The sequence below is a fragment of the Chinchilla lanigera genome, unplaced genomic scaffold, assembly GCF_000276665.1.
Source record: "Chinchilla lanigera isolate Chin_1 unplaced genomic scaffold, ChiLan1.0 scaffold00015, whole genome shotgun sequence".
NCBI lineage: Eukaryota > Metazoa > Chordata > Mammalia > Rodentia > Chinchillidae > Chinchilla > Chinchilla lanigera.
The window spans coordinates 7867842-7893992 of record NW_004955416.1 but is presented as its reverse complement, the minus strand read 5'-3'; the positions used below and the strand labels follow the sequence as shown (position 1 = coordinate 7893992).

The following is a 26151-nucleotide window of genomic DNA, read 5'->3' as shown; positions in this document are numbered from 1 at the left end:
CAAAGTAAAGTGATACAGCGGACAATCATAACTGTTTCATGGAGTTTCTTACAAATAGGCAGCTAGCTGTGTTGAGCTTTTGACATTAGCTTCCCTACAATGGGCTTGTTGTAATGTAATGAGAGGTCATAAAAGAAGAAATCGGTGTTCATTTGGACATCATCTGTGAAAGGAATTGCAACAGTTCCTCTTACTGATGATGCCCGCTATATGCTGTGCCAGGGAAAATTACTTTGTTTTCTGTTTCACCCTGATGCTGAGGCTGTAAATTCAAGGACGTTGATTACCGAGCACTTAGAGCATGATGGGGTGTGGCGCACATTAAGATAGATATTAATCACTGAAGGAAACAATATGTTCATAGCTATGAAAAACATCTGGTTGGTGACTGAAAAGCCATTTTGGTTTGGGAATTTCATTTTGATTTTTGTTGTTTTGTTTTGCCTACCCCCCCACCCCCTTCATAAAGCCTGCAGAAATCTGCAGGAATGACTAGGTTCCAAGTTGAAATTGAGGATTCTGGCTGTTCTCAATCTTCATGCACTGGCAGTAAACTCATTTGCAAATTAAATTGTGCTTTTGATACTACTTTCTTCCTATTCTGGATATAATGACTTGTACTCAGTATGGATGAGGTAGAAGGTAGATGGATACTTGGGAGAGTTGGAATATAGTAATTCTCATTACACTTACGTACTTTTGTCTTGGTTGACAGGAATATATGGTTTACAGGAAGCATACCTACATGAGGCTTGATGGCTCATCCAAGATCTCAGAGAGGCGGGACATGGTTGCTGATTTTCAAAACAGGTAACATATAATGGAAATTATAAATATTTTTATTTTCCTCTAGTACTTGAAGTGGTGATTAAGAGAAATGCCAATATGTCTTAGTTGGTTAAGCAATCACAATATGGTGCCTAATGTTTTAAGATTGCTGCATCTGCTTATATGATTCAGCTCTGTATGTCTGCAAGAGAGAATATACCTAGTCATCTTATGTGTGTGGTTTTTGCAGTTCTGGAGATTGAACTCAGGACAGTTGCCCTGAACTGCATCCCCAGCCCTTTTTTAATTTTTGAGGCAGAGTATCGCTAAATTGTCCAGGTTTGCCTTGAACTTGATGATCTTCCTGCCTCAGCCTCACATGTACCACCACCCCTGGCTCACTTTTGTGTTTTAAGTATGCTTTCTAACTACACTGGTCCTTATTTTTGTGGGCAACAAAAGAATGTCTAACATGCACAAAGATCCTTCTCAGTGGGTTATGTGTATATAGAAAAAAAGTTCACAAGGTTATATGCCCAAATGTGAATAGTAGGCATCTCCAGGTGTTGACTCAGAGCTGATTTTTAATTTGTCTTGACATTTCATTTTGTGTAAGTTTAAGGAAAAATACCTTCCTTTTTCTTGCTTTTAGCATTGTGGCGTTACCGTACAGTATGACAAATTGTACTAGGGTGTAGTCTGTTTAGCCACTGGCTCTGTCACAGTACCTCTCCGACTCACTAATGAGCATATGAAATTTCAAATAATGCCTCCTGAGTGCTGATGGCTTACAGGGCCATAATTATCCTGAGTGGTGCTTCGCGTTGTTGTAAGCAGAGTCTGGTTACTGCTCCCTCCAAGGAGAAAGCCAAGCTGTCCTGGTGACTGGTCTACTGAACTCCACCCTTAGCTTTCTTAGACCTGGAGAACTGAAGAATAAAATAGATATGTCTAGTAATCAGAATGATTTTGACTTTCTAGCCTTTAATTGCCTGGTTTGCTAATTAATATTTAACTTTATATAATTCTTGGGAAGCAGATTAATACATAGAGCCACTTATGTTTGTGTTACTATTTTTAATTTCTTTCATTTCAGTTTTAAAGCATGGTTTAACTCAGATATAAAATAAGTCAGCATAAAACACATCCTTAGTTCAACATAGACACCTTTTGATTGAGAAACTTCGCTATTGTGCTATTCTTTACAAGAGAGCACAAGTAAGGAGACACATCCTGATGTTTTGGTTTAGTGTATACACAGGCCAGTAACTCCTAAGTTAAAACTGTATACCAGGATTCCAGGTGACTATTCAGCCAACAATAGAAGGGCAGATCCACTTTGACCTACTTCAGTTTGTTACCTTGGAGCAACTGTGGAGATAGTGTGACCTAATTTCTCACCTACAGAAGCCATCAGCAGATTCTAAAGTCAGTTATTTGAAACATATAAGCATAGTAGTGCTTCTTAGCCCTGTTATGGTACAAAGAGAAGAAAAAGGTTTACCAGGTTATCATATTCTCTTGATTCTGAAATCACTGAAGTACTTTATATTACGCCCATGCCTACTCCAACCACAGAGCTCTGACAAGAGTCTAGTGTTGTGTATGCTGTATATGATATGTTTCCCTAGAAACATGGCCTGTACACATTTTCTCAAGTCAGGCCAGCACATCTATGATAAGTGCACATTGATAAGAGGTAGCATGCACTGTGTGTTAAGAGAAAAGTCATAAATTAATAGACATTTTGCCTAGTACTGTTTTTTTTTCTGGAGAAAAACAAGATCTAAAGTAAAAATTTTATTTGCATAGCTTTTTCTATGGAACTTTGTTTGAGCCTCCAGACCCTACAATAGAGAATTACTTAGGGAACAGTTTATGTAGAATCATCATGTGAAGAGCCATCATTCTCATCCTACAGCTACAGTTACAAAGCTGGATTCTTAAAGGTTATGACTCAGAAGTCATCTATTTCTGATGTATGTGTCTAAATTGTGCCTACCTTGACCAGAAGGATATCATGCTGACCCCTCCAAGTGGGAAGAAGTTCTCAGTTTATAAATTTGAGTGCCTGAAGTAGCCCGATGTAGAGAAAAAGACAGGTGTTTGGGGGAACAAAAAGACATGACTTACTAAATACTTTTATTATTATTAATGAAAAAACATCAAAGAAAAAAGTGCAGTTTCAACTGGAAAGCTCTGTGATTCAAAGGTCAGCCAAAGTAAACAAGAACCCCTATAAAAAGCCATTTACGTTCCCTTCATACAAGATTTATTTATAAGGGATCCTTCCAGGAAAAAGTCTGACTGAGACTAAAGACTGTTTAGCCAGGATGTCCTGACCAGGCAGTGTTCAGAACATGTGACCAGTGCGTGATCCTAAAAGCCATTCACAAGGTCTTTGCTCTGCGGTGCCTTGGCCTTTGCTTTCCTCTTCCTACCCCATGACCTTTACCAGATGGATCCCTACTCAGCCCACTGACCACTAGGGTATCCTTTTGGCAAATACGAGGAAAAGTAGCTGTAGCATTGATTTTTCTGTCTTGCTAAGAGTGATACAGATCAGTGTCTTCTTTCATTCTGGTTCTTTTTCAGTCATTCAACAAATCTTTACTTCAGTCTGTTCATGCCTAGCATTATTTGTGTATTTTGGTGCAGAAAGGCTTCAGTAGATTCTTAGAAAGAGATTGTCTTTATTGCATGGTTTCTTAAGACCCCTTTACAGACCACCCTGAAGTCTGATCTCAGGCCTGTTCCCAGAGACCCTGTGAGATTCCGTTTCAGCCCCTAGAGGGCACCCAAAGCACCCTGTTACCATCCAGGATTTTGTTTTCTTCTCTTTAATCAGAGTGGCAAAACATTAACTTGCGTTATCAATACTGGCTATATTGAGTAGGAAGGAACTTCTCAGCAGTTTGATTGAGATGTTTTTGTTTATAAACAATTCAGCAGTGTAATCCAGGATGGAAACAGTTTCCTTAATTAAAAACCCAAGATTTCTATAATCCTTAACTTCTGGTTTTTTTCTATTAATTTATGCTTTCACTAGTGTTTTTTTCCCATATGTAGTCCCATTTGTAAATGATTACCACATCTGGGACTAAGCTTTCAGGATGTCTGGATTATGGAAATAGCCTACCTTCTGTCACTACCCATTCTTTCGTTCTACTTCCCAGCTGCTTTGCATCTTCCCTCCTTATTCCATATCTCTTTACCTCACCTGTCCCTACACTGTGCTCAGACAGTGGACTTTTTCAGAATTATTAAAAAATTCTTTGTGAGCCAGGCATGGTGGTGCATGCCTGTAATCCCAGCACATGAGGGGCTAAGCCAGGGAGATCACTAAGAGTTTGAGGCCAGTCTGGACTACACAGTGAGACCCTGTCTCAAAATAAACAAACAGTTCCTTATGACCTGTGACATACACTCCATCAGCTCTCATACAGCTACCAGAGAAGCCTCTGGTTTTCTGCCTCAGTATCTACCAGAGCAGAAGATAATGTATGGGGCAAGACCAATCCAGCTGTCAGACTGAAAAGAAGAAGCGGGGGTGGGGGAGCGTAGATACTAGGAATTAAACCCAGGGAGCACTGAGTTACATCCTCAGCTACCCCTTTTAAAATTCTGTTTTGAGATAGGATCTTGCTAAATTGCTCAGGATGACCTCAAACTTACTGTCCCCCGGCCTCAATCTCCTGAGTAGCTGGGACTACAGGCATACAACACCATGACTGGCTGAATTGGTTATTTAGACACTATCAGGGGCCTAAAAATATCCATTTTGGTTTGAAGCCTTATTGTGGTTAGACATCCTCCTGTGGGCTTTTGCAGTTTCATACTTTCATTTTACATATCCCGTATCTGTAAGAAAACACGTTTGTGAATGGGAAGGTGTACTTTTTGTTTGCCCTTTTTGATTTAATCATAAAAGATGACATCTTATAAATACAGTAAAATTATGAAATATTAAATTCATGGTGGCTTATGCCTTTAATCGCTGCACTCGGGAGGCTGAGGCAGGAGCATCACTGCAAGTTTGAGGCCAGCCTGGGCTACATAGTGAGTTCAAAACCAGCTTGAACTACGTAGTGAGACCCTGTCTCAAAAAAAAAAAGTTAATGATAAGGCAAGTGTGGTGGTACATGCCTTTAATTCCAGCTGCTCAGGAGGCTGAGACAGGGTGATTATAAGTTTGAGCACAGCCTCATCAATTTAGCAGCTTTGCAAGACCCTGTCTCAAAATAAAACAATAAAAAGGGTTGAGAATGTAGCTAGGCACAAAGCCTCTGGGTTCGATCCCCAGTACTACTACTACTATATGAATGAATGAGAGAGAGAGAGAGAGAGAGAGAGAGAGAGAGAAGGAGGGAGGAAGAGGGGAAGCAGGGGAGGAAAGAAAAAAGAAAATTAATTCAAGGATAGACCAGCAGAACCTTCCTAGGTATACAAAATATTTGGACCTATGACCCACTAGGGTGTCTCCTGATACACTGTATAATCCATGTCTGCCTAGGAAAGCTGTGTTTAATTGAATGCAGTGGGCAGATTTCTACCAGGATCTACCCAGGATAGTGATTATGATTAACCAGGATGCTTAAATCAGAGTAGTTCCCTCACTGACTGTCAAGTTTGACATCAGTCACTTTCACTATATTCAGAGTATCCTTATTATATAGTCCACAAAACAGATTTTAGCAGTCAGATGACTTTACTAGGAAAGAATTACCTAGGGGATAGAAGCCTGATGCTCCCCTGCAAAACCCACTAAAATTTTACCTTGTAATTTATTATCCAAGTACAAAGTCGAAAACTTTACAAAATGGTACTTAGCCCTTGTAACCTGTGACACATTAGAATATTTTCTACTCTGCTGGTCTTTTTCAGGCAGGGTCGCACTAGACAGATCAGGTTGGTCTCAAACTCACAGCAGTCCTCTTGCGTCAGCCTCCTGAGTGCTGGGATTACAGGCATGTGCCACCATGCCTGGCCTCTCTGCTCTATTTTTGCTTTAATTAATTTTGTTAATGGAGTCCATATCTCCCAAACTGATTTCATGACTTACAATTTGAGTAACACTGATCTGAATGAATTCCTACTTGTATTCCTTCTAGACATGAAAAAGTGGATTAAGAGTTTGCTTTAGAGTATTGTCAAGTTTTCTCACTAATACAATGCAGGGGGCTGGGAATTTAGCTCAGTACTGACATCGTGAGTTCAATTCCCGGTATCGGGAAACAAACAAAAAAAACTAATACAATGCAGTTTCTCTCTTAGGAATATGCTGGAAAATAATGTAGGGCAGGAACATGAAAATGCAAGATAATCTTAAAATAAAAATAAATAAATAAATAACAAAGATAATCTTAAAATATATTTTTGCTGTTTGCAAGAAAGAAGCTACAGCTGAGCTGCTGTTAACTTATGAGATAAATCTTATAGACAGAAGCCCATTTCTTGTGATCTAGCATGGGCTTTGTTCCTAAAAAATACTGTGTTCACTAAGTATTTGTTGCCAGGATGAATGACAGTGGCAACTACTGGTTTATTTGTAAGTCTAAATTTCTTTAAAAGGATTTAAGAAGGGTGTGGCTCAGTGGTAAAGTGCTTGTCTAGCTGATGTGAGGCTTTGAGTTTGATCCCCACCACCATACATGCACAAAAAAAGGACCCAGGGTGCAAAAGGAAACAGAAAATCTCTAATTGTTTTTATGTAGGAGCTGTATAATACTGGCATTCATCCAAAAGTACCTTAATTTCAGCCTATCTTCATGGGTTAATCTTAAATTTAATTTAATACATAGAAGTCATAGGTTGGGTCTTTGTCCTTAGCCTCGGGTTATTTTTCTGGGACTTAACTTTCTTTGTCTTTTTTTTTTTTTTTTTTTTTTTTTTTTTTTTTTGAGACAGAGTCTTGCTATATAGTTCAGGGTGGCCTTGAACTCATTGTGTAACCCAGGCCGGCCTCAAACTCAAAGCAATCCTCCTGCCTCAGCCTCCTAAGTACCAGGATTACAGGTATGCACCACCATGCCCAGCCTTCATTATTGGAGTTCATTATTCTGAAGGGAAGCACTAGGAAATACTGATTTATTTGACATCTCTATATGAACTAAAAATGGTTTGACTTTGTTAAAAATATGACTGTCAGGTGTGGTGGCACACACCTATAATCCCAGTACCCAAGAGACTGATGAATCACTTTCTTTCAGTCTAGGCTATATAGTGAGTTCAATGTTGGGCTGAACTACTTAGCAAGACCCTATTTTAAACCATTTTACAGGTGGTGCACACCTGTAAATCGGTAATCCCAGGAACTCGGGAGGCTGAGGCAGGAGGATTATTGTGAATTTGAGGCCATCCTGGGCTACAAAGTGAGTTCAAGACCAGCCTGAAGTGCATAGTGAGACCTTGTCTTAAAAAAAAAAAGAAAAAAAAAGACCTATTTTAAAATTCCTAAATGAGTAAATAAACGGCTATCAGTGGAGCCAGGCGTGGTGGCACACACCTGTAATCCGAGCACTCGGCAGGCTGAGACAGGAAGATCATTGCGAGTTCCAGACCAGCCTGGGCTACAAAGTGAGCTCAAGGCCAGCCTTAACTGCATAGCCAGACCCTGTCTCAAAAAAGAAAAAAAAAAGTGGCTGTCAGTGTGGAGAAAGGTCTGTGTTCCATGGTGACATTTTCTCTTATATTTATTATGTTTGTGGTTGTGTTGCCTATCAGTCACATACTAATGGGCAGCAAAATTTCTATGCAGTTTGGAAGATGATTTCCACCATCTGGCTTTAGTGACAGAGTTCCTGTGTACAGTTTTTCAAGGGAACCTCAGTAGGCCTAGGAAACCTCTAAAAGACTATCTAGTCCTAGACTCGATGTTCTGTAAACAGAGGTCTCTCTGGCCACATTCCATTCCTCCTGTTCAGTTTTCCCCTTAACATTTCCCTCCCTTTTCTGCAGGAATGACATCTTTGTGTTCCTATTAAGCACACGAGCTGGAGGACTGGGTATCAATCTCACAGCTGCAGATACAGTAAGTAACAAGAGCACATGTTCTCAGTGCATAACACTTACACAGTAGGTTTCAACAATAAATATGCCATTCACAGAACATTTATTTAGCTTAACTTTTGAACTTTCCTGTTTATTCTGTTTGGTTTTTTTTTGTTTTGTTTTGTTTTGTTTTTTATGGTATTGGGGAATGAACCCAGGACCTTCCTGCTGAGCTACATCCACAGCTCTTTTTTAAATTTTATATTTATAGACACATTCTCACTAAGTTATTAAATTGGCCAGGCTAGACTTGAACTTGCAGTCCTCCTGCCTCAACCTTCCAGAATGATGGAATTATAGGCATGTACCACTATGCCCACCTAAATTTTGAGACAAGTCTCACTAAATTGCCTGGGTGATCTTCTCCCTTATCTTCCCAAGCAGCTGGGATTACAGGTTTGTGCCATAGCAGCCAGGTCACTCTTTGTCTTTATTAACTACTGTGTCGTTAAACTGCTTGCCTTCAAGAAAAACAGATTCTGTAATATCACTATCACTAGAGGATTCAGATTTCCCTTCCTTGCTGTTTAAAACCTTGTCAGCCAGGTAACCAGATGGGCCAGGGCTTCAGGGCTTGAGGACCCACGGAGGCACAGCTGGGTAGATGCACATCATCAAGTGCTGTCACCTTGTGGGAATGCTGTCAGTGATGATGTCAGGTATTTTGGCTTCTCTCGTGTGATGGCTCATGCCATATCACACGGTGTAAATTTAACCCTTATTCTTGTTTTTTCTTGGTTCTCTGATCTTTTGTTAAGCATTTCCATATAATCCCAATGTAGTCATACTCTCAGTTTTGTGAGAACAAGGTTCATTACTTCCTCCTGAAGCTGATCTTTTGGGCTCCAGTCTTGGGACCTAACCCCATACCTGCTAATCCATATCCATTCTTTGTTGTGGTCTTATTCTATTAGTTTATACCAGTTTGTAGTGACCCTTTTACTCCTTTACTTAAAACTTAAATACATAAGATAAAGTATAAGTTGCCTTGCAGGCATACAAGGCTCTTTTTGTTCTGGTGGGGTGTGGTGTGGTGTGGGCTGTGGTTGAGACAGGGTCTCACTATGTATTCCAGCCTGGCCTTAAACAACACACATAGGGCTGGGGATATAGCTCAGTGGCACAAGTGCCTGCCTGGCAAGTGGAAGGTCCTGAGTTCGATTCCTGACAACAACAAAAAAAAAACCACACACACACATAATCCTCCTGCCTCAGCCTCCTCAAGTGCTAGGATTAGAGGCTTGGACCACCATACCCAGCTACATACAGACCATTATGGGCTTTCTTCCTCTACATTTCCAGTGTAATTGGCAGGCCAGTTTTCCTTCAACAATGCATGTTCCGGAAGATAAATGACTTTAGTCTTGTGAACTCCCATGCCAATTGCACTGTTGCAGTCAATCTTCCCTCAGCCTCGATTATGTTCCTATGAGCTACCTCTTCTATCTGGTAAACTTTGTTTGCTTTTCAAACCTCACTCATGTGTCATGTGACTTTCCAGGCCTCTTGCCCTACTCAGGCTATCATTATGTTGTTATTATTGTACATACTGGACTTTGACCACAGCATGAAAGCAAGTCTATTTCTATGGACCAGTTCCTTCATTTGTTCATTCATTCATCCATTCAGCACACATACAATGAGTATTAGCCAAAGTCCAGCACTGTTTTAGGTACTAGGAATTCAGCATGCAACAAAATGAAGTTTGTTTCTGTCCTCTTAATTACTAGAAATTACATTTATATACTTCAATTATATTTCTTAAAACTTTATCTCCCACTCCTACCCTACTAGAAATTACAGGTTTCTAGAACTTTTACTAGATACAGTATAAGCAAAATTTAAAGGCCCAATATGAATGTTATAAAAAAAAAAATGCAGCAGGTAAGGAATGGTAGAATGATTGGGGTTGCTGTTTTATGTAAGTTGGGAAGGCCTTTCTGGTAAGATGACATTTGAGGCAAGATCTGAAGAAAGTGAAGAAGCAAGCCAGAGCATCTCCCTGGCAGAAAGAAGTGCATTCCAGCTAAGCAGATGAGTTGAAGCCCTGGGGTGAGAACATGCCTGACGTAATCAAAGAACAGTAAGGAGCCCAAAGCAGGTATAATCAGTGAGGGGCCGGGGGGAATTAATCAGAGACAGGTGTCCCAGAAGCAGATCCTGCAGGGCTTAGTAGGCCATGGTAAAGACTTTTAGCTTGGCATGGTGGTGCACGCTTGTAATCCCATCACTTGGAAGGCTGAGACAGGAGGATAGCTGAGTATTTGAGGCCACCTTGGGCTACATAGTTCAAAACCAGCCTGGATTACATAGTGAGACCCTGTGTCAAAAACAAAAGACTTTTGAGATAGGGTAGGTTCTGAGTGGTATTAGAATTTGAATAGGGAAGCAACATGATCAAGCTTGGGTTTGGTTTGGTCTTTGAGACAGGATCAGGGTCTCGCTGTGTTGTCCACACTGATGTTAAACTTCTGGGCTCAAGTTTTCTCCTGGCCCAGCCTCCCAAGTGCTAGAACTACAGTCTCACACCACCGTACCCCGCTTAGCTTGAATGTTAAATGTCCCCCCTCTGGCCTTTGTTGCAGGTGTGGGGTAGTGTATGAAATGCTAGAAGAATGGTAGAAGTGGGAAAACCAGAAGCATCAGACATTAAATGGCATGCCAGGCAGGCAGCAGGATGAAAAATTTGGGCTGAAGGTACATTTTGGAATCACCAGATCATATATAATAATTAAGACTGTGAGGCCAGATGAGATCATCTGGGAGAATTAGCATAAATTTGTTTTTTAAAAATGTGTTTCCTGTCCTGTCTTCCCTTTTTTGGGTTTGGTCTATAGTTTCTAAACTAGCTTCTCTAGTTCTTCATTTGAATAGCAGTCAAAAAGATAAACAGATTTGTTGGTTGGTTGGTTGGTTTTTTTGTTTGTTTGAGGCAGGGTCTTCTAAGCAGTTTGGGTTGGATTTTTTTTTTTTTTTTTTTTTTTTTTTTTGAGACAGGGTCTTGCTATGTAGCCCAGGCTGGCCTTGAACTCTTAGCAACCCTCCGGCCTCAGCCTACCAAATGTGAAATCATAAGTATGCACCACCATGCCCAGCCACATTGGCTTTTAAACTCACTACTTAGCCACTTTGCTCACCTAGCAGGTAAACAGATTTGGAGGAGATCTCCACGCTTGCAAAGGTAGTTTACTCTTTGGGAGTGAGAAACTCCTCCCAGCCACAAAGAACCAAAATAGACCGAGGCCCCTAACCCTAGAGGAATAGAAGTTAGGAATTCCTTTTTCATTCTAGAGGGTGGAAGATGCTCTTTGTCCTCTAAGTTCTAAATTCCAAAATAATTTATATTTTAATATAATTTGAGATTCACTTGTAAATTAGAAGGTCCAGCTATATTCCTTAGAAAAATGGAACAGTAAGATTGAAATTAATTTTTAGGCTATGTTTTGTTTTGTATGTTCAAGTTAATGGTGTGTGTGTGTGTGTGTGTGTGTGTGTGTGTGTGAGAGAGAGAGAGAGAGAGAGAGAGAGAGAGAGAGAGAGAGAGAGGGAAACAACAGGTTTAACTACTTGTCTGGCATTTTTCCTTTGTGCTTAGCTTTGGGAGATCCCAGAACCATTTATGCACAAGGAAGAGGATAGTCAGCTTTAATGTCAGGAAAAACTGAATCTCTCATGATTGAAAATTAATACGTAAACATGTATTTGTGAATAGTGGGAATCGCTCTCCCAGTTGATTAATAAAAACATGATTTCAGCAAGTAATGAGTAGCAGCTGCCCCTCACTGTCAGTGGTGCTCTTTGTATATTCTTCCTGCAATGGGGATAGCTTTGCATTTAACTCTGTTTATGAGACGTAGTTATAATAAACTGCCTGTTCATTTTTGTTTCTCTGTCAGACCTGTTTCAAATACTACATGTAGAAAGAGGGAGGAGCTTTTGTCCCCTAGTAGCGTATGCAGAATCCTGTGTTGATGGGTCAGCTTTTATTCCTGCCAAGGGGCTAAATTTCCATAGATTCTCTTGGGAGAAAAAGCTCCAACCTCTAGTGTTGGTCCAGCTTTTTCCATTTGTTACTGTTGAAATTTTCTTGTTTTCCATTTCACTTCTCACTTCTGAAACTCCCTCTCATCAACTTATATAGTAGCCCTTCCACCCCATCTCAGATCTCGGCTCCCTGCCCCCATGCCTGCAAGGATTGATGTTTACAACTTTATGAAGGTGCTGGCATTCATATGTATCCCCTTAGTCACTGCTGGGCCACGCACAGAAGGTTGACTTGCTTTAATCTTTCCTAGGAAGTCAGTTGTTCAGTCCTATAATTACTTGTTTTTTCCTAGAACATCTCCCTGAGCTCACTTACCTTCGTAAACCAGATTATGAAACATAGGTGTTATCTCTGTCCATCTCCGGTGCCTTGCCCCGCTGCCCCAGTTCATGTCATGAGTAACCCAGTGTTTATTTGAATGTCAAATCTGATAGCAAACATCTCTGTTGTGGTTTCTCATTCTCTCACTCTCACTATTGCTTTGTTTTGTTTCATTTTGGTTTTGGCAGTCCTGGGGATCAAACCCAGAATTTCCAGGATGCTAGGCAAGTACTCTACCATAAGCTACATCCCCAGTCCTGTTATTCTTGTTTTAACCTGATTATTGTCTTAAACACATTTCTTTTTTTTTCTGTGTATTTTTCTATAAAGCATCCTATTCTTTTTTTTTAAAACATCCTATTCTGTTGTCTTCCCAAATCTCTCACCTCTTTTAATCTAAAGGATAAGTAGCCGCTAAATTTCAGATTTATTTGAAGTTAAATTGTAAATTTAGTTAAATTGAGCTTCAATATTAGTGCTTGTGAACCCAAAAGAACCCAAGTTGAATCAGGGCTGTGGTTACCCCTGAGACTTCTAGGAAAGTGTGAATGTTCCGGCCGTCCTATGCAGTGATTCATGGTATTGGCCTCTCCGTGATGGAGTCATGCTGATTCATTGCCCCAGGTTTGAGTCTCTACATGTGTCATTTAGGGATGTGGAACAGGTAATGTTGTCCCCTAGTCCAACAGGAGGTCTCATTTTTGTTCACTCTGACCTTCTTTGCCTTACATTATTGTCATTGTCCATGCTTAAAATGAACTTTCTGGAATTTTATATGTCCTGTTTGAAACCCTAAAATATCTTGGGGTCAGATTTGCGCTATTCCTGTACAAGCGACAAGTGTTAATGTACTTCTAAATCAGGTCTGTGGACACTAGATTAATAATAAGCCTTCACAAATAATTTTTCATTGGTAGACAGTTAGCACTTTCTTCCCCAAGAATTCTAACCTGTGTTAAAAACAGGGATCTTGTTGGGGGTATGGAGGCTGAGCCAAGAGGATCATGAGTTCAAGGCCAGCCTGGACTGTACAGGAGGTAATCAAAATACATAGTGAATGTTTAAATTTTTAAAAATTTATTAATTAAAAGACATTGCCATTAATCCACCTCAGAATATTTCCCCTTACTTCAACACTTATCCCATCATTAGAAAGACTCATTCGTGTCTTTAACAAGGTATGATAAAAACAAATCTGGTGAGTGCTCCTGGTGAGTGCCATACCACAGAAAAGTAGGCTCATAAAACATTATGGTATGTCTTCATTCACCTTATTTACAGAGTCTGGCACCATGACACTTTTGGCTCTTCCCAAAGACAAAATTAATGAAAGAGGGCTTCTAGAACTGCCTTAGAAAGTGGCAAAAATGAGAAAAACACATGTGGGCACATGTGTTTAAAATGAAGAGGAGTATTTTGAGGGGGCTTAATATGTCTTTTACTATAATAAAAATTTTTAAACTTTCACCATACTTTTCATCATACCTCATATAGTGAGACCCTGTTTAAAACAAGTTTCACTAAAAAAATTTGAAGCTAATCTCATTTAAAAAGCAAACCAAGCTGGGTGAGGCTGGGGCAGGACTGCCAAGAGTTTGGGGCCAGCATGGACTACCTCGTGAGTTCAAGGCCAGTCTGAGCTACATAGCAAGACCATGACTCAAAAAAGGCAAAACCAAAAGGGTACTGTAAGAAAGCTGGGGGAGGGGCAGGCGTGGTGGCACATGCCTGTAATCCCTGCACTCTGAAGACTGAGACAGGAGGATTGCCACAAATTTGAGGCCAGCCTGGGCTACGTAGTTTAAGGCCAGCCTGAACTTGATAGCGAGACCTTATCTATTTAAAAAAAAAGGAGGGGGATGCTGGGGATTTGGCTCAGCGGCAAAAGCGCCTACCTGGCAAGCACAAGGTCATGAGTTTGGTTCTCGGTACCGGAAAAAAACCAAAACCAAAAAAATAAATAAATAAAAAATAAAAAAAAAGGAGGGGGATACTGTTCTAATGTTAAAGAAGATTATTTTGTTAGACCCCAGCTCAGCTGATCATTGTGATCTCAGGCCAGTCTCCTCCTTGTTGGTAACATGGAAGCTATTCATGGGATTGTGGGGAGAATTCAGAGAGCTGTGTATACACACTAGAGCCTGACTCACAGGGCTCAGCAGAGTTTGCCCCACACCAATCCATTGCAAGCAAACAGATGAGTGGCTGGGTTGTCCTACCCTCAGTATGGTGCAGTCTTTACTGTATCCTCATCTTGCCTATGCAGGTGATTTTCTATGATAGTGACTGGAACCCCACTGTAGATCAGCAGGCCATGGACAGGGCCCACCGCTTAGGGCAGACAAAGCAGGTTACTGTATACCGGCTCATCTGTAAAGGTACCATCGAGGAGCGCATTCTGCAGAGAGCCAAGGAGAAGAGTGAGGTAAGCACAGGGGAAGGGGACAGCTGTTCTGGTGAGAGAATAGGAATTTAACCACATTGACTAGATTAACACTGTTTAAGACGCTCTTCCTTTTCATCAGTCATGAGGAAACTAAAATTTCTTCTACATAGAAAATAAAACCTACTCTGAAAAAAAAGAAAAGAAAACCTAAACCTGTACAATAGCAGTCTTGGTTGCTGCTCTGCAGATTGAGTCTAGTAAGGGTCCTCATGTTAGACACACTGTTATATTCAGAGGAAGAAAGGTGACATTTTTGAGTCCTAATGCCTAATTTGCTGGTTTCTAAAGAAACCAGTTTTTTCTATCCTAATTCAGTATTGGGCTTTCTAGCTGTGAATTTAACAGTCCCAAGCAAGTAAGTTTTTACTATTCTTTTGGGCAAATTACCTAGAAGAGCCAGTCTGATAAACAAGCAAAAAATAGGGAAACAGAGGACTTCCTTGAGGAATGGGTTGAGAGATGTTTATTCTTTCAGATATTTGCCTTGAGGGAATGGATGCCTGGAGATGATGTTTTGATCTGCTTTATGTAGATTCAGCGGATGGTGATTTCGGGTGGGAACTTCAAGCCAGATACCTTGAAACCCAAAGAGGTGGTTAGTCTTCTTCTAGACGATGAAGAGTTGGAGAAGAAATGTATGTATTCTAAGTACTCTGTGCCCTGTCCTCCGCAGCCTATCGCCTGGGAGCGGAAGGCACGTTTGCCTGTGTGCCAAGGCTGGACAAAGCCAGAGGGTTATTGGAGGGCACATTTTATATTGTCATTTTATAGTAAGACCCAAACAAGGATATTTTGTGGAATACAGGGCAAAATTCATTTGTATTTTAAAAGTAAATACAACTTCAGATATACTTTCAGCTTACACAAGGGAGGAGGATATGCCCAACTCCTCATCAGTAATTATTTATTCTCCTCCCAGAAACGTTGTCATAGGGAATTTGAAGGCCTACACTGCTGTAATCATACAAACCCCTCTTCTATGTGTTTCTGGCTTTTGAGAATATTGGGTTTCAGATTTATCCTATGATCTTCTGAGGACTTCCATAGAAGCACATCAAAAATAAGCTGATGTTAGCTAGCGCTCTCTAAAAATCTTTTGTTGTTCTGTGCAATACAGAGATATTAGAAGGCTAAATAATAATTGAGCAGAGGGTGGGGGCAGAGAAAGGCCCATGATAATTGAGTGGAGTCATGGTTTGAACCCAAAAGCTATTGAAAATCCAAGAACTCTGTTCTTTCTCAAGTTGGAAAACCACAATTACCTGCCTTAAATAGACTAAAGTCATACCTAGCATGTCAGCATCAGAGGATATAGCCCTTTAATTTCAGAGAATAGATTATGACTGCCACAGATACTTAATGGTATTTTTTCCTTGGTAGTAAGACTACGGCAGGAAGAGAAACGGCAGCAGGAGGAAACCAACCGGGTGAAAGAACGCAAGCGGAAGCGGGAAAAGTATGCAGAGAAGGTATTTCCAGACTGGGGTGCCAACAGGGGCTGTGGGCCTGGGACACTCACAGAACAGGCTTCTGGTACACACCTTGTTGCCTTGGTCACTGATTGGTATCCGTGCAGCTGTGTGTGGTTTCAGCAGTTGTAGGCTTATAGAAATTTGATGAGGAGAAATGCCGCCTTGGTAGAGCTGTACTCACCTCACAGACCCACTTTGTTGGTGGTCACAATTTGATTATGGAACCCATTTGCCAGTGCCAAACATGAGCAAAATTGATGTCCCCGGCATACACCATTGGATTCTATAGGGCAGTGATGGTGAACCTTTTAGAGACCGCATGCCCAAACTGCAACCCAAAACCCATTTATTTATGACAAAGTGCCAACACTGCAGTTAAACCTGAATACTGAGGTGTTAGTTTAGAAAATATAGCTCTCAGCTGCTGGGTGACTTGGTTCTCATGCTGACAGAGAAGTTTTTACATACCAGCTTTGTCGTGTGTGTCATAGATTCACCACCACTACCATGAGGTCTTAGAAAGGTCCCACATCCCTTTGGCCATAATGCCGTAGTCCTCCGCCTAAGGGCCTATTTTTATCCTGCCATTATCTTCCAGTAGATGTACCACTTCTTCTACCTCAGAGTCCAAATCCTCGATTGAACCTCCCTGCAAAGAACAGTGTTTAACCTAAAGGGTTCCCTTGGTACTTACTGCTTTTACAAAGCTGAGAAATCCTGAGAACAAAGACTCAAGATCCTCCTAGCCTGGGCTGCCATCTCTGCCTATTTTGGCAGGCTTCTGTCACTCCACCATCAAATATCTACCAACTATTACTTACCACAATTTAAAATTAAATAGCTATATATACTTAGAAAAAATACCAAAGAAGAAAATGTGGTTTTCTCACATGGAACAGTGAAGGGATTAATAGTCCATATTAAATATAACTGCTGCTCTAGCTGCAAAATAGAGAATGTATAGGAACAAGATGAACTGCATAGAGACATACAGTATCACTCTTACAGTAAGTGTAGATGCAGATGCAATGGTGCCATGGTTGACAAGATTCCCAGATATACCTGAGTATATTCTGTGATTCCAGGTCCCTAATCTGTGACAGAGCCTACTGAACTTGGTCCTAAAACTGCCAAGTGTACTTCAGTCACTCAGGAGCTTTCATGTAAATAAAAGTTCTTCAGTCACTTTAAAAGCTTTCATGTAAATTCAAGAAATAGTGATAAAAACAATTTATGTATGCCATTTTTTTCTTGGGCATAAATAGGGCCCCTTCATTCTCCTTTTGCATATTTCAAACATGCACCTATCCTTTCAATTTTGCTGTAAATCTGTAACTGTTCTTTTTTTTTTTTTTTTTTTTTTTTTTTTTTTTTTGTACCGTCAGTCAAACTCAGGACCTTGCACTTGCCAGGCAGGCACTTGTGCCGCTGAGCTATATCCCTGGCCCTAACTGTTCTAAATAAATCTTTAAAAATGTATACTATAGCCAGGTGTGCTAACACACACCTATAATTCCAGCACTCTGGGAGGCTGAGGCAAGAGGACTTCAAGTTCCAGCCCAATGTAAGCAATTTAGTAACTTACTGAGACTTTGTCTCAAAAGAAAAAAGGGCTGGTGGTGATAACTAAATATAAGCCTGATGTCCTCGCTACTTGGGAGGCTCAAATAGAAGGATCACTGCAACCCAGGAGTTTAAGACCAGCCTTGGGGCTGGGGATTTAGCTCAGCGGCACAGCGCCTGCCTGGCAAGCACAAGGTTGTGAGTTCCATTCCTGATACCAGAAAAAAAGACCAACCTGGCCCCATAATAAGGCCCCATCTCAAAAAAGAAGTACGTATATTAAAATTTATAAATGAGTATGTGCTGTAGTTCAGTGGTAGAGTGCAAGTTAACCTGTATGAGGTCTTGAGTCCAATTCCCAGCACCAAAAATTATGTGTGAAAATAAAACCTCCATTTCTGAGTGCATTCATCCTGTCCCAGAAGTGCTGCTGCTTTGATGTGCCCTAGCCTGGCACACCCTTCACCTCATGAAGATTAGACTGGCTATGGCTCTGGTTTAGTGTGTCTTCCCTATCTTTAAGCTCTGTATTAGGCTAGGGTGCTGCTCAATGGTAGCAAGTGTGCTTACTATATACAAGGACCTGGGTTCAGTGCCCAGCACCTAAAAAAAAAAAAAGTAACTATAATTGTAGTAAAATACCCTATCCTCCTTATGAATTTTTAGTTTGTTAAGAATGTGGTAATTGAGGGGCCAAAGATGTTTCATAGTGTTTGCCTACCATGCATAAGTCCTTGGTTCAGTCCACAGTACTGCCAAAAAAAAAGAGGGAGGGGTAATTGATAATTTATAGAATAAACAGTAAAGGTTCTGTCACCATTTTCTTTCCTAATTCCACTTTACCTTTGGAGCATATCCTCATGTGTTTTTTTTTTTTTTTTTTTGTATATCCTTATCTTTATGTTCCCAGAAGAAAAAGGAGGATGAATTGGATGGGAAAAGAAGGAAAGAGGGTGTGAACCTGGTGATCCCATTTGTTCCTTCTGCTGATAATTCTAACCTCTCTGCTGATGGGGACGACTCCTTTATTAGTGTGGATTCAGCCATGCCCAGCCCTTTCAGTGAGGTGAGGCACCTGATGGTCTTCATTACAGTTGCGGGAATGCATCCTGACTTTATAGAAGGACTTGCTGCTAGACAGCTTTTGTCTCTGTAGTCTTCCTGCTATCTGGCAGGAGTAGTATTTACAAGGAGAGAACAAATGAGGAATAGGCTAGCTTCTAAGAAGCCCAAGTAGGGAAATATGATCTCAGCAGAGAAGCCAGCAGAGATCGGCCATGTCCTGTAAACATGTTCTCATTAAGGTGTGACAGTTGTTGGGCTGTGGGCACTGAGGGAACCGGTGGTCTTGACCCCTCCACTTGCAGATCTCTATCAGCAGTGAACTGCACACCGGCTCCATCCCCCCTGATGAGAGCAGCAGTGACATGCTGGTCATCGTGGATGACCCAGCCTCCTCAGCCCCTCAGTCTCGAGCCACCAACTCTCCTGCTTCTGTTACAGGCTCAGTCTCAGACACCGTGAATGGTAAGTGATCCGCCTGTCTGTCTTGTGTACCTGAACCTGCTTTACCTCCTCATGGAAAGCATTGCTTGGTAATGAGTAAGATCCTGATTCCTTCTCAGATGAGAGATTTTTTTTTTTCTTTAAGGAAGAGTAGAATGTGAGGCTGGGAATTTAGCTCAGCAGCACAGCGCCTGCCTGGCAAGTTCAAGGTCGTGAGTTCGATTCCTGGTTCCGGGGAAAAAAAAAAAGGAAGAGTAGAATGGAATAAAAAGGAGATTCTATAGGTTTTTTTCCCTCTAATATCTTTATCAAGTGAAAGGAAGAAAAAAATGGCTTAGGGAAAGTAAAATGAGAACTTTACAAAGATTTAAAATTTATTTTTTAGTCATTTATGTCTTTTGTAGTTTGCCCTAATTTTTGCTAGTTTTTAATTAAAATCAGCTTTTCTGGGCATTTTCTCACTTTCTTGGTATTTCTTTAGGAGTTCTACATTTAAAACTTAGGATAGGGCTCAGCAGTAGAATGCATGCCTACTAAGCACTAGATCCTGTATTTGATACCCAGCATCAAAGAGGTTAGAAACAGTAGTGACTCTCCAGGATGGATGCATGTTAGTTTATGCAGATGAACACAAGATCCTAGGTAGCAAGTCCCTAGGTTCATTCAGTTACAGGGTGGTGGAACCACTCTTCAGAAGGAAAGGCACCTGGAGAAGTCAGGATGTGTTCAGACTTTTTAGAGCTCTGTATGATGCTACAGTGACCAAAGACAGACTTTACCCTAAGAAGCCAGGGAAAGTGGTACATGCCTGTAGTCCCATACCCAGAAGGCTGAGGCAGGATAGCTTAAGCCTAGAAATTTGAGGACAGTCTGCACAATATAATGAGACCACAGGCAGACACACACACATACCAACACCACACCACACCTGAGAATAAATTTTTCCTGTCAGGGAAAGATTCTATTAACATTTTAAGAGATTCAATTTTGTCTCTTGACCATTTGTTCTCACAGGAATTTCCATTCAGGAAATGCCAGCTGCAGGACGTGGTCAGTCAGCCCGAAGCCGAGGCCGCCCCAAAGGTTCAGGAAGCACAGCCAAAGGAGCAGGGAAAGGCCGAAGCCGGAAGTCAATAGCTGGCAGCGCCGCTGCAATGGCAGGAGCCAAAGCTGGGGCTGCAGCAGCCTCCGCAGCTGCCTATGCTGCATACGGGTACAACGTGTCTAAAGGTGCGGGGGTCAGGGTGGCTATGCGCTGTTAGGGACATTCTGGTGCAGATGGCAAAGGGCACAAGAAAAATCAACAGTGCTTGTTAACTGGGAATGGAAACTAAGGGGAAGAACTCGTCAGAAGTTACTTACAAGTCTACTGTGTGAACAGAGATACCTGCCTGCACACCCAGCAGTTAGAATTTGTTTTTAGGAAAGTAAAATGGCACACAAGAAACATTGAAGAATCATATTAGACAATCTATTATCAGATGTAAGTGTGTTTGGCTCATACTAGAAAAAAGAAGGGTTGACTCTGCACCACACTGCCCACCCCCAGCAATGGGCAAAGAGATTCCTTATTGGTAGTGGTATTCTTTCATCAGTCAGGGGCAGAGCAGACAGTCCATTGTCCATCCTAGCTTGATGCCTCAGCTGGTGACCAGAGCTGTTGCATGCCTAGGGCACATAAAAGAAAAATAAATAAATAGAAGTTCACTGTTGGCCAGACGTGGTGGCTCAGGCCTGTAATCCTAGCGTTCAGGAGGCTGAGGCAGAAGAATCGCTATGAATTTGAGGCCAGCCTGGGCTACAGAGTGAGTTGAAGGCCAGCCTGTACTATACGGTGAGACCCTGTCTCAAAAATACAAACAAACAAACAAAACATTCACTGTTGTCTTTGGAGTCGACATCAGAGATGAGGGATTTCAGGTGGTAGGGCCTAGAAAGCAAGGATAGCCACAGCCAGTGCCAGGAGAACTGCATGAGTACAGATACAGGACAGAGAGGGGCAATCTTATACCCTCTGGCCAGACTTACTGGGGAGTAGAACCCATCTGTGAAATGAAGAAGGAAACCAGGCTTAGTGGCACACTCCTGCCATCCCAGTATTGAGGGAGGCTGAGGCAGGATTGCAAATTCAATCCTGGGCAATCCTCCCAACCCACTTGAGCAACTTAATGCTACTGTGTCTCAAATAAATAAAAAGGACTAGCTATGTAATCCAGTGGTAAAGCACTCCTGGGTTTAATCTCTAGCACCATGAAAAAAATTCAGAAGTAACCATCTCACAAAGAAAAGAGAAAAAAGAGGGCCGAGCATGGTGACACATACCTGTAATCCCAGCACCCAGGAGGCTGAGCCAGGAGGATCACTGAGCTATGTAGCAAGACTCTCTCTCAAAAAAAAAAAAGAAAAATACATTAATGCTTTGTAAGCTACTGTTCTCATCCTGTAGTGCTAGTGTCCCACACTATGGGTGTGCTTTGTCCAGAGCCCCAAGAAGGCAGTTTCCTCTCTGAATGAAGTCATACAGGGAGGGTATGGGTTGATGTTATTTTCTCTTTGAAATTCATCCCTCTTAGTGGAAAAACAGTTTGACAGGAACAGCAAGTAAATATGCTTTAAAAAAAAAAAAAGGGTTGGCAAGTGGTGGCAGCATGGACCCTCAGCCTCCCACAGGCTCCAAGGCAGCTTACCTGCGCCTAGTGCTTACAGTCACGTCTCTTTCTCCGTCCCCACAGGAATCTCTGCCAGCAGTCCTCTGCAGACTTCCCTTGTCCGGCCTGCTGGCCTTGCTGACTTTGGACCCTCAAGCGCCTCTTCTCCATTGAGTTCCCCTTTGAGCAAAGGAAATAACGTTCCTGGGACTCCCAAGAGCCTCCATATGACCAGCAGCCTTGCCTCAGACTCTCTGGTCCGGAAACAGGGCAAAAGCATCAATCCCTCTGGAGGACGATAACCATTTGGGCCCACCAGCTTCTTTCAACCAAACCAGGAGCTTGAGTCCCAGTCTGCATATGGTCTTCGGATGGCTTGCCCAATGCAGCATCTTGCATCCTGAGTCAGAGGGCATAGGGGACCAGTCACAGCAAAGGAAAGACAGGCAGGTGGTTGGTGTGAGCACTTTATCACCTGTTTCCAAAGCAGTGCTCTGGGGTGGCCTATGAGAAGAGGGCTCTAGGACAAGGTCAGCCCCATAGCAGCCCAGATGAGCTCTGTGGCCATGCCTCAAACCCCCCTGCCAAGGAAGGGTCTGCCCTGGATCCCCTTTAGATGCTCAGGCACGCTGTCTCCATGCCCATTCCACTTTTTTGCTCTGACCACGTCCCTTTCAGAGGCTCTCCAGGTGTTACAAAGAGCCTTCCATGGTGGAGACTTTTCTCAAATTTGTGATTTCCTGTAGGGCTAAGAAGGAAGGAACTCCTGTACTTGGCATCCAGAATGTTTGAACAGCTCCCCAGGTCTCCAGATTCAATTTGCCATGGTGTTAGCACTAAAGAGAAGGCATAAATGCCAGAGAAGCTGATGGCTTGTAAGGGTGGCAGAAAACTAGAGGAAGCAGACCCATGGGCAGTGGTTCCCCAGCACTTCCTCCTCTGTCCTGCATGGTTCACACCAGGGAAACTTCAGGTCCTACCAGCAACAGTAGCAGCAGCTCCTACCCAAAGGACTCCCAGAAGCCAGTAAAGAGACCAGGAGCCACCTCAATCAGCAGGACATCCTTACTGCCCCTCTTGCAGACACCCCTTTGCCCATCCCAAATGCACATTCTTCCCCCCCCCCCCCGCCTTGCCCTTCAGGCCCCTGATTGGCTGTATGCACTGTCTGTATTGCACTGAGAAGGGAAGGGGCAACAGGAGTGAGGTGGAGAGAGGGTGGAGAGAGGGCAAGCTCGTCAGCGACCCTCTGAGCCCAAGCCCCACCAGCCTGAGCTTGCTGGCCTCTCAGAGAGGCCAGGGGGCAGTGTTTGATGGGAGAGGTTTCTGGGCACCGTCCCATCCCCCACCCCCGCCCCAGTCCCTGGTGGAGCAGGTGCTTCTGGGCGGACCAGCCTCTAATTTGCACACCCGAAAATCACAGAATTGAGTTTAGATAGATTGATTTTTAAACTTTTTTTTTTTTGGAGTAGGGTTTGTAGGGGAATCATTTAATTTAAATCATTAAGATTCCCCTGCCCAAACTCAGACTCCTGTGTACAGATGCTATTTAGAGAGAATCAGAAAAATGCCAAGCCTTTTTCTCTTTGAATGTGCTATTTTTATAACTGAACTTGTATATATGTATAAAGAGAGACACATCTTTTCTTTTACTAACTGGATAAAAAAATCTTAAATAAAATGGAGTGAGATAATTTTATGTAAATCAGGGTGTCTGTAGTCTTTGCAGCTGCCTCTCCTTGGGAGCAAAGCAGGGTGTTTGGGGGATGTGGCAGGATAAAGGGAAGGCAGAGCCCTGCTGTGTTCCTGTGTTCACCAAGGGCAGGGTTAGTGGGGCGAGGAGTGCTCTGTGGGCACTTCCTCAGTAACAGTTGGAATTGGACTTGAAATTTGCCTCCAGCCATCAGGACAGCTTGACCAAGTGCGTGGTATGCAGCACTAAGGCCCCAAGGGTGCAGACTAGTCATGCCTCAGGACCTAGATGTGAACAGCTTGTCCTGGTCCATCTGCTGCATTACATAGTGGTAATGTTCATATTGATGGTGTCTCAAAGTTAGCTGCACTTGGAAGGATCCTGAAAGAAAACAGTGAAATACATTCTTCAGGATTCCAGAGACAACCAGGCCTAAACAACCTAGTTCTGTGATCAATCAAGAGAAGAGTACTTGTTCCCAGCCTAGAATAGCAGTCAGCATTTCTGTGCCTGAGCTAGAATGCTGATGTGCTGTTGCATTGTCTTTGAGCAGGGCCCGTGCTGTTCCCCAGTGATCTGGCTCGGTGGCCTTCGTAGCCAGGGTTCACCTTGCGTGCTTTGATCCGGGTGGGTGGCTCCTGGGCAGCTCTGTTCACCCACAGTCATGAGGATGCGCTCTCACATGGCACCATCAACACTGGGTTTTGTCTTGCTTGCTAATAAATGTGTACAAGGCCTCCTACAACACAAACCAGCATCAGTTAACCACGCCCGGTCCCTGTCACCACTGTGGTTCCTATGACCTAGTGACTCACCAGACTCACCAAGGTGGGTCCTCTCCATTTTGTAGCTTAGCAAGCCCCTGATATATTCCTGCTAGAGCCTTGCTGAGGTTAGCAATAGCCACCTGTCTGGGGACCTGACACCTCTGAAATCCTCAAGCAGTTCACCTGTGTGATACCACTTTGGTGTTAGAGTAGGTTTAGTTTTCAGGGACTGGGCTCAAGTGTGTGAAAGGAATACTATGGTGTTTGCAGCCTAGACAGCCCATGGACCCTGCAGGAGTCTGGTGCTCACAGTGGCCGCTTTGCTGCCAAACTGTGAGTCTAGGGATCAAAGCCAGACTGCTTCTTAGTGGACACTGCACAGGGCAGTGGCAACCAGAGACTTCCTAGTCTGCAAGCACCACAGTATTCCTTTCACACACTTGAGCCCAGTCCCTGAAAACACACAGCTAACATACTGTATTGGGGCCAGCTCATAGCCTTAATGTCCCCTCTCACCTGTCCCTCCCTTACCTGAGGGTACAGGGATGCAACCTGAATCTTGAAGGAAAGCTTGAAGCTCATTAATAACTTGTGTCTCTTTCCCAATTTAGGACTCATGCCTCATCTACCTCACCTCCACACATTTTTTTTCATTAATACAAAAAAACGGGAAGCCAGGAATATAGCTCAGCGGCATACCACCTGCCTGGCAAGCATGCAAGGTTGTGAGTTCAGTTCCCCGTACCAAAAAAAAAAAATGGTGAAGAGCTCCAACCTAGCTAAAAGAAGCATCCCTCAGCAAACCCTGGAGCGTAGGCACAGCTGAAGGCCTGGGCTGGGTTCATGAGGCAATCCCTTCCACAAGGGTAACCTTGCTTGACACGTGAACCATAGGTAAGTTGAATATCTAGGTTTGCACTGGGCTTATTATCATAGTCTGTGTTAGGTTTTTGTTGAAACTTCCAAGACTGAAGACTGGCTTGATCCTGCACAGGCCGTAGGCTGTGCATGCTGAGCAGTGAGCTCTGCATGGCCTAGCCAATGGCGCCTGCAGGTGTGTCCAATCCGCAGAGCATCAGTATTGACTTTCAGGCACAGTCCGCACGCCCTTGCCCTGTGTCACTCACGTAGGACCATCTCCCTCTGAAAAGCATAACTGCTTTTAAACTGGATTAGTAGGTTTTAGCATCTTGTGCTTTAGGTTTGGGTGTGTTTAAAACAGGTTCTCTGTAGCCCAAGCTTGCCTTGAACACACGATCCTCTGGTCTCAGCCTCCTGAGTGCTGGGATTACAGGCATGCTGCACCACACCCAGTTTGTCTGATGTGTTTGAGATCCCCAGATGTGCCCGCTGGGTTGGTACAGCCCCCCCAAACTGAACACAGCCACTTCGTTTTAACCTGCCTTGGAGAGATTTTGCCTGGAGTTCAAAAAATGGGTATCTTTTGAGTCATCTCAAATAAAACACCTGGAGATCTTAAAATGCAGATTCTGCCTCTGGAAGGTCCAGAGTGAAGCCTGAGACTGCTTTCTACCAAGATCCCAGGTGACGGCCATGGTGCCAGTCCTTGGACCACAGCTAGAACGAGGCCCAGGGCACTGTCCAGCCCTGCCAGCCAAAGTAGCTCCTTACCCTCGCTTTCTGGCACCCAGGCAGACAGGCCTGTGCAGGAAACTCAGCTTTTCTGTCACTCAATTCACTTGAAGACAAAAAATGAAATCTTAGCATTGATTCAGCCTGTGTGCATTTTTTCAAGGTCTTTTGCTTTTCATTCTAAATCTGACAGTTTGTTCCTTTGTCACAGTCCTCTTCTGAGGGGCTTCACCTCCACTGGGCACAGTAGGTCTGAGAGAAAGTCTCTGGTTGCCAATG

The 26151-nt window shown here is 42.8% G+C and overlaps 1 protein-coding gene across 3 annotated transcripts in view; it reads left to right on the top strand.

Moving 5' to 3' along the window:
• Ino80 (INO80 complex subunit) overlaps positions 1-23472 on the top strand; it is a 150342-nt gene extending 126870 nt beyond the window's left edge. For 2 of the 3 annotated variants that reach the window (XM_005381275.2, XM_013512574.1), the window contains 9 exons: positions 716-810; positions 7726-7798; positions 14451-14609; positions 15163-15265; positions 16011-16099; positions 18576-18731; positions 19033-19192; positions 20186-20401; positions 21904-23472. In XM_005381275.2, the coding sequence (XP_005381332.1) occupies positions 716-810; positions 7726-7798; positions 14451-14609; positions 15163-15265; positions 16011-16099; positions 18576-18731; positions 19033-19192; positions 20186-20401; positions 21904-22121 (1269 nt within the window). In that variant the 3' untranslated portion in view covers positions 22122-23472. The remainder of the gene's footprint in view (positions 1-715; positions 811-7725; positions 7799-14450; positions 14610-15162; positions 15266-16010; positions 16100-18575; positions 18732-19032; positions 19193-20185; positions 20402-21903) is intronic. The other variant, XM_005381276.2, reaches the window with a different exon arrangement.
• Positions 23473-26151: the final 2679 nt, after the last annotated feature.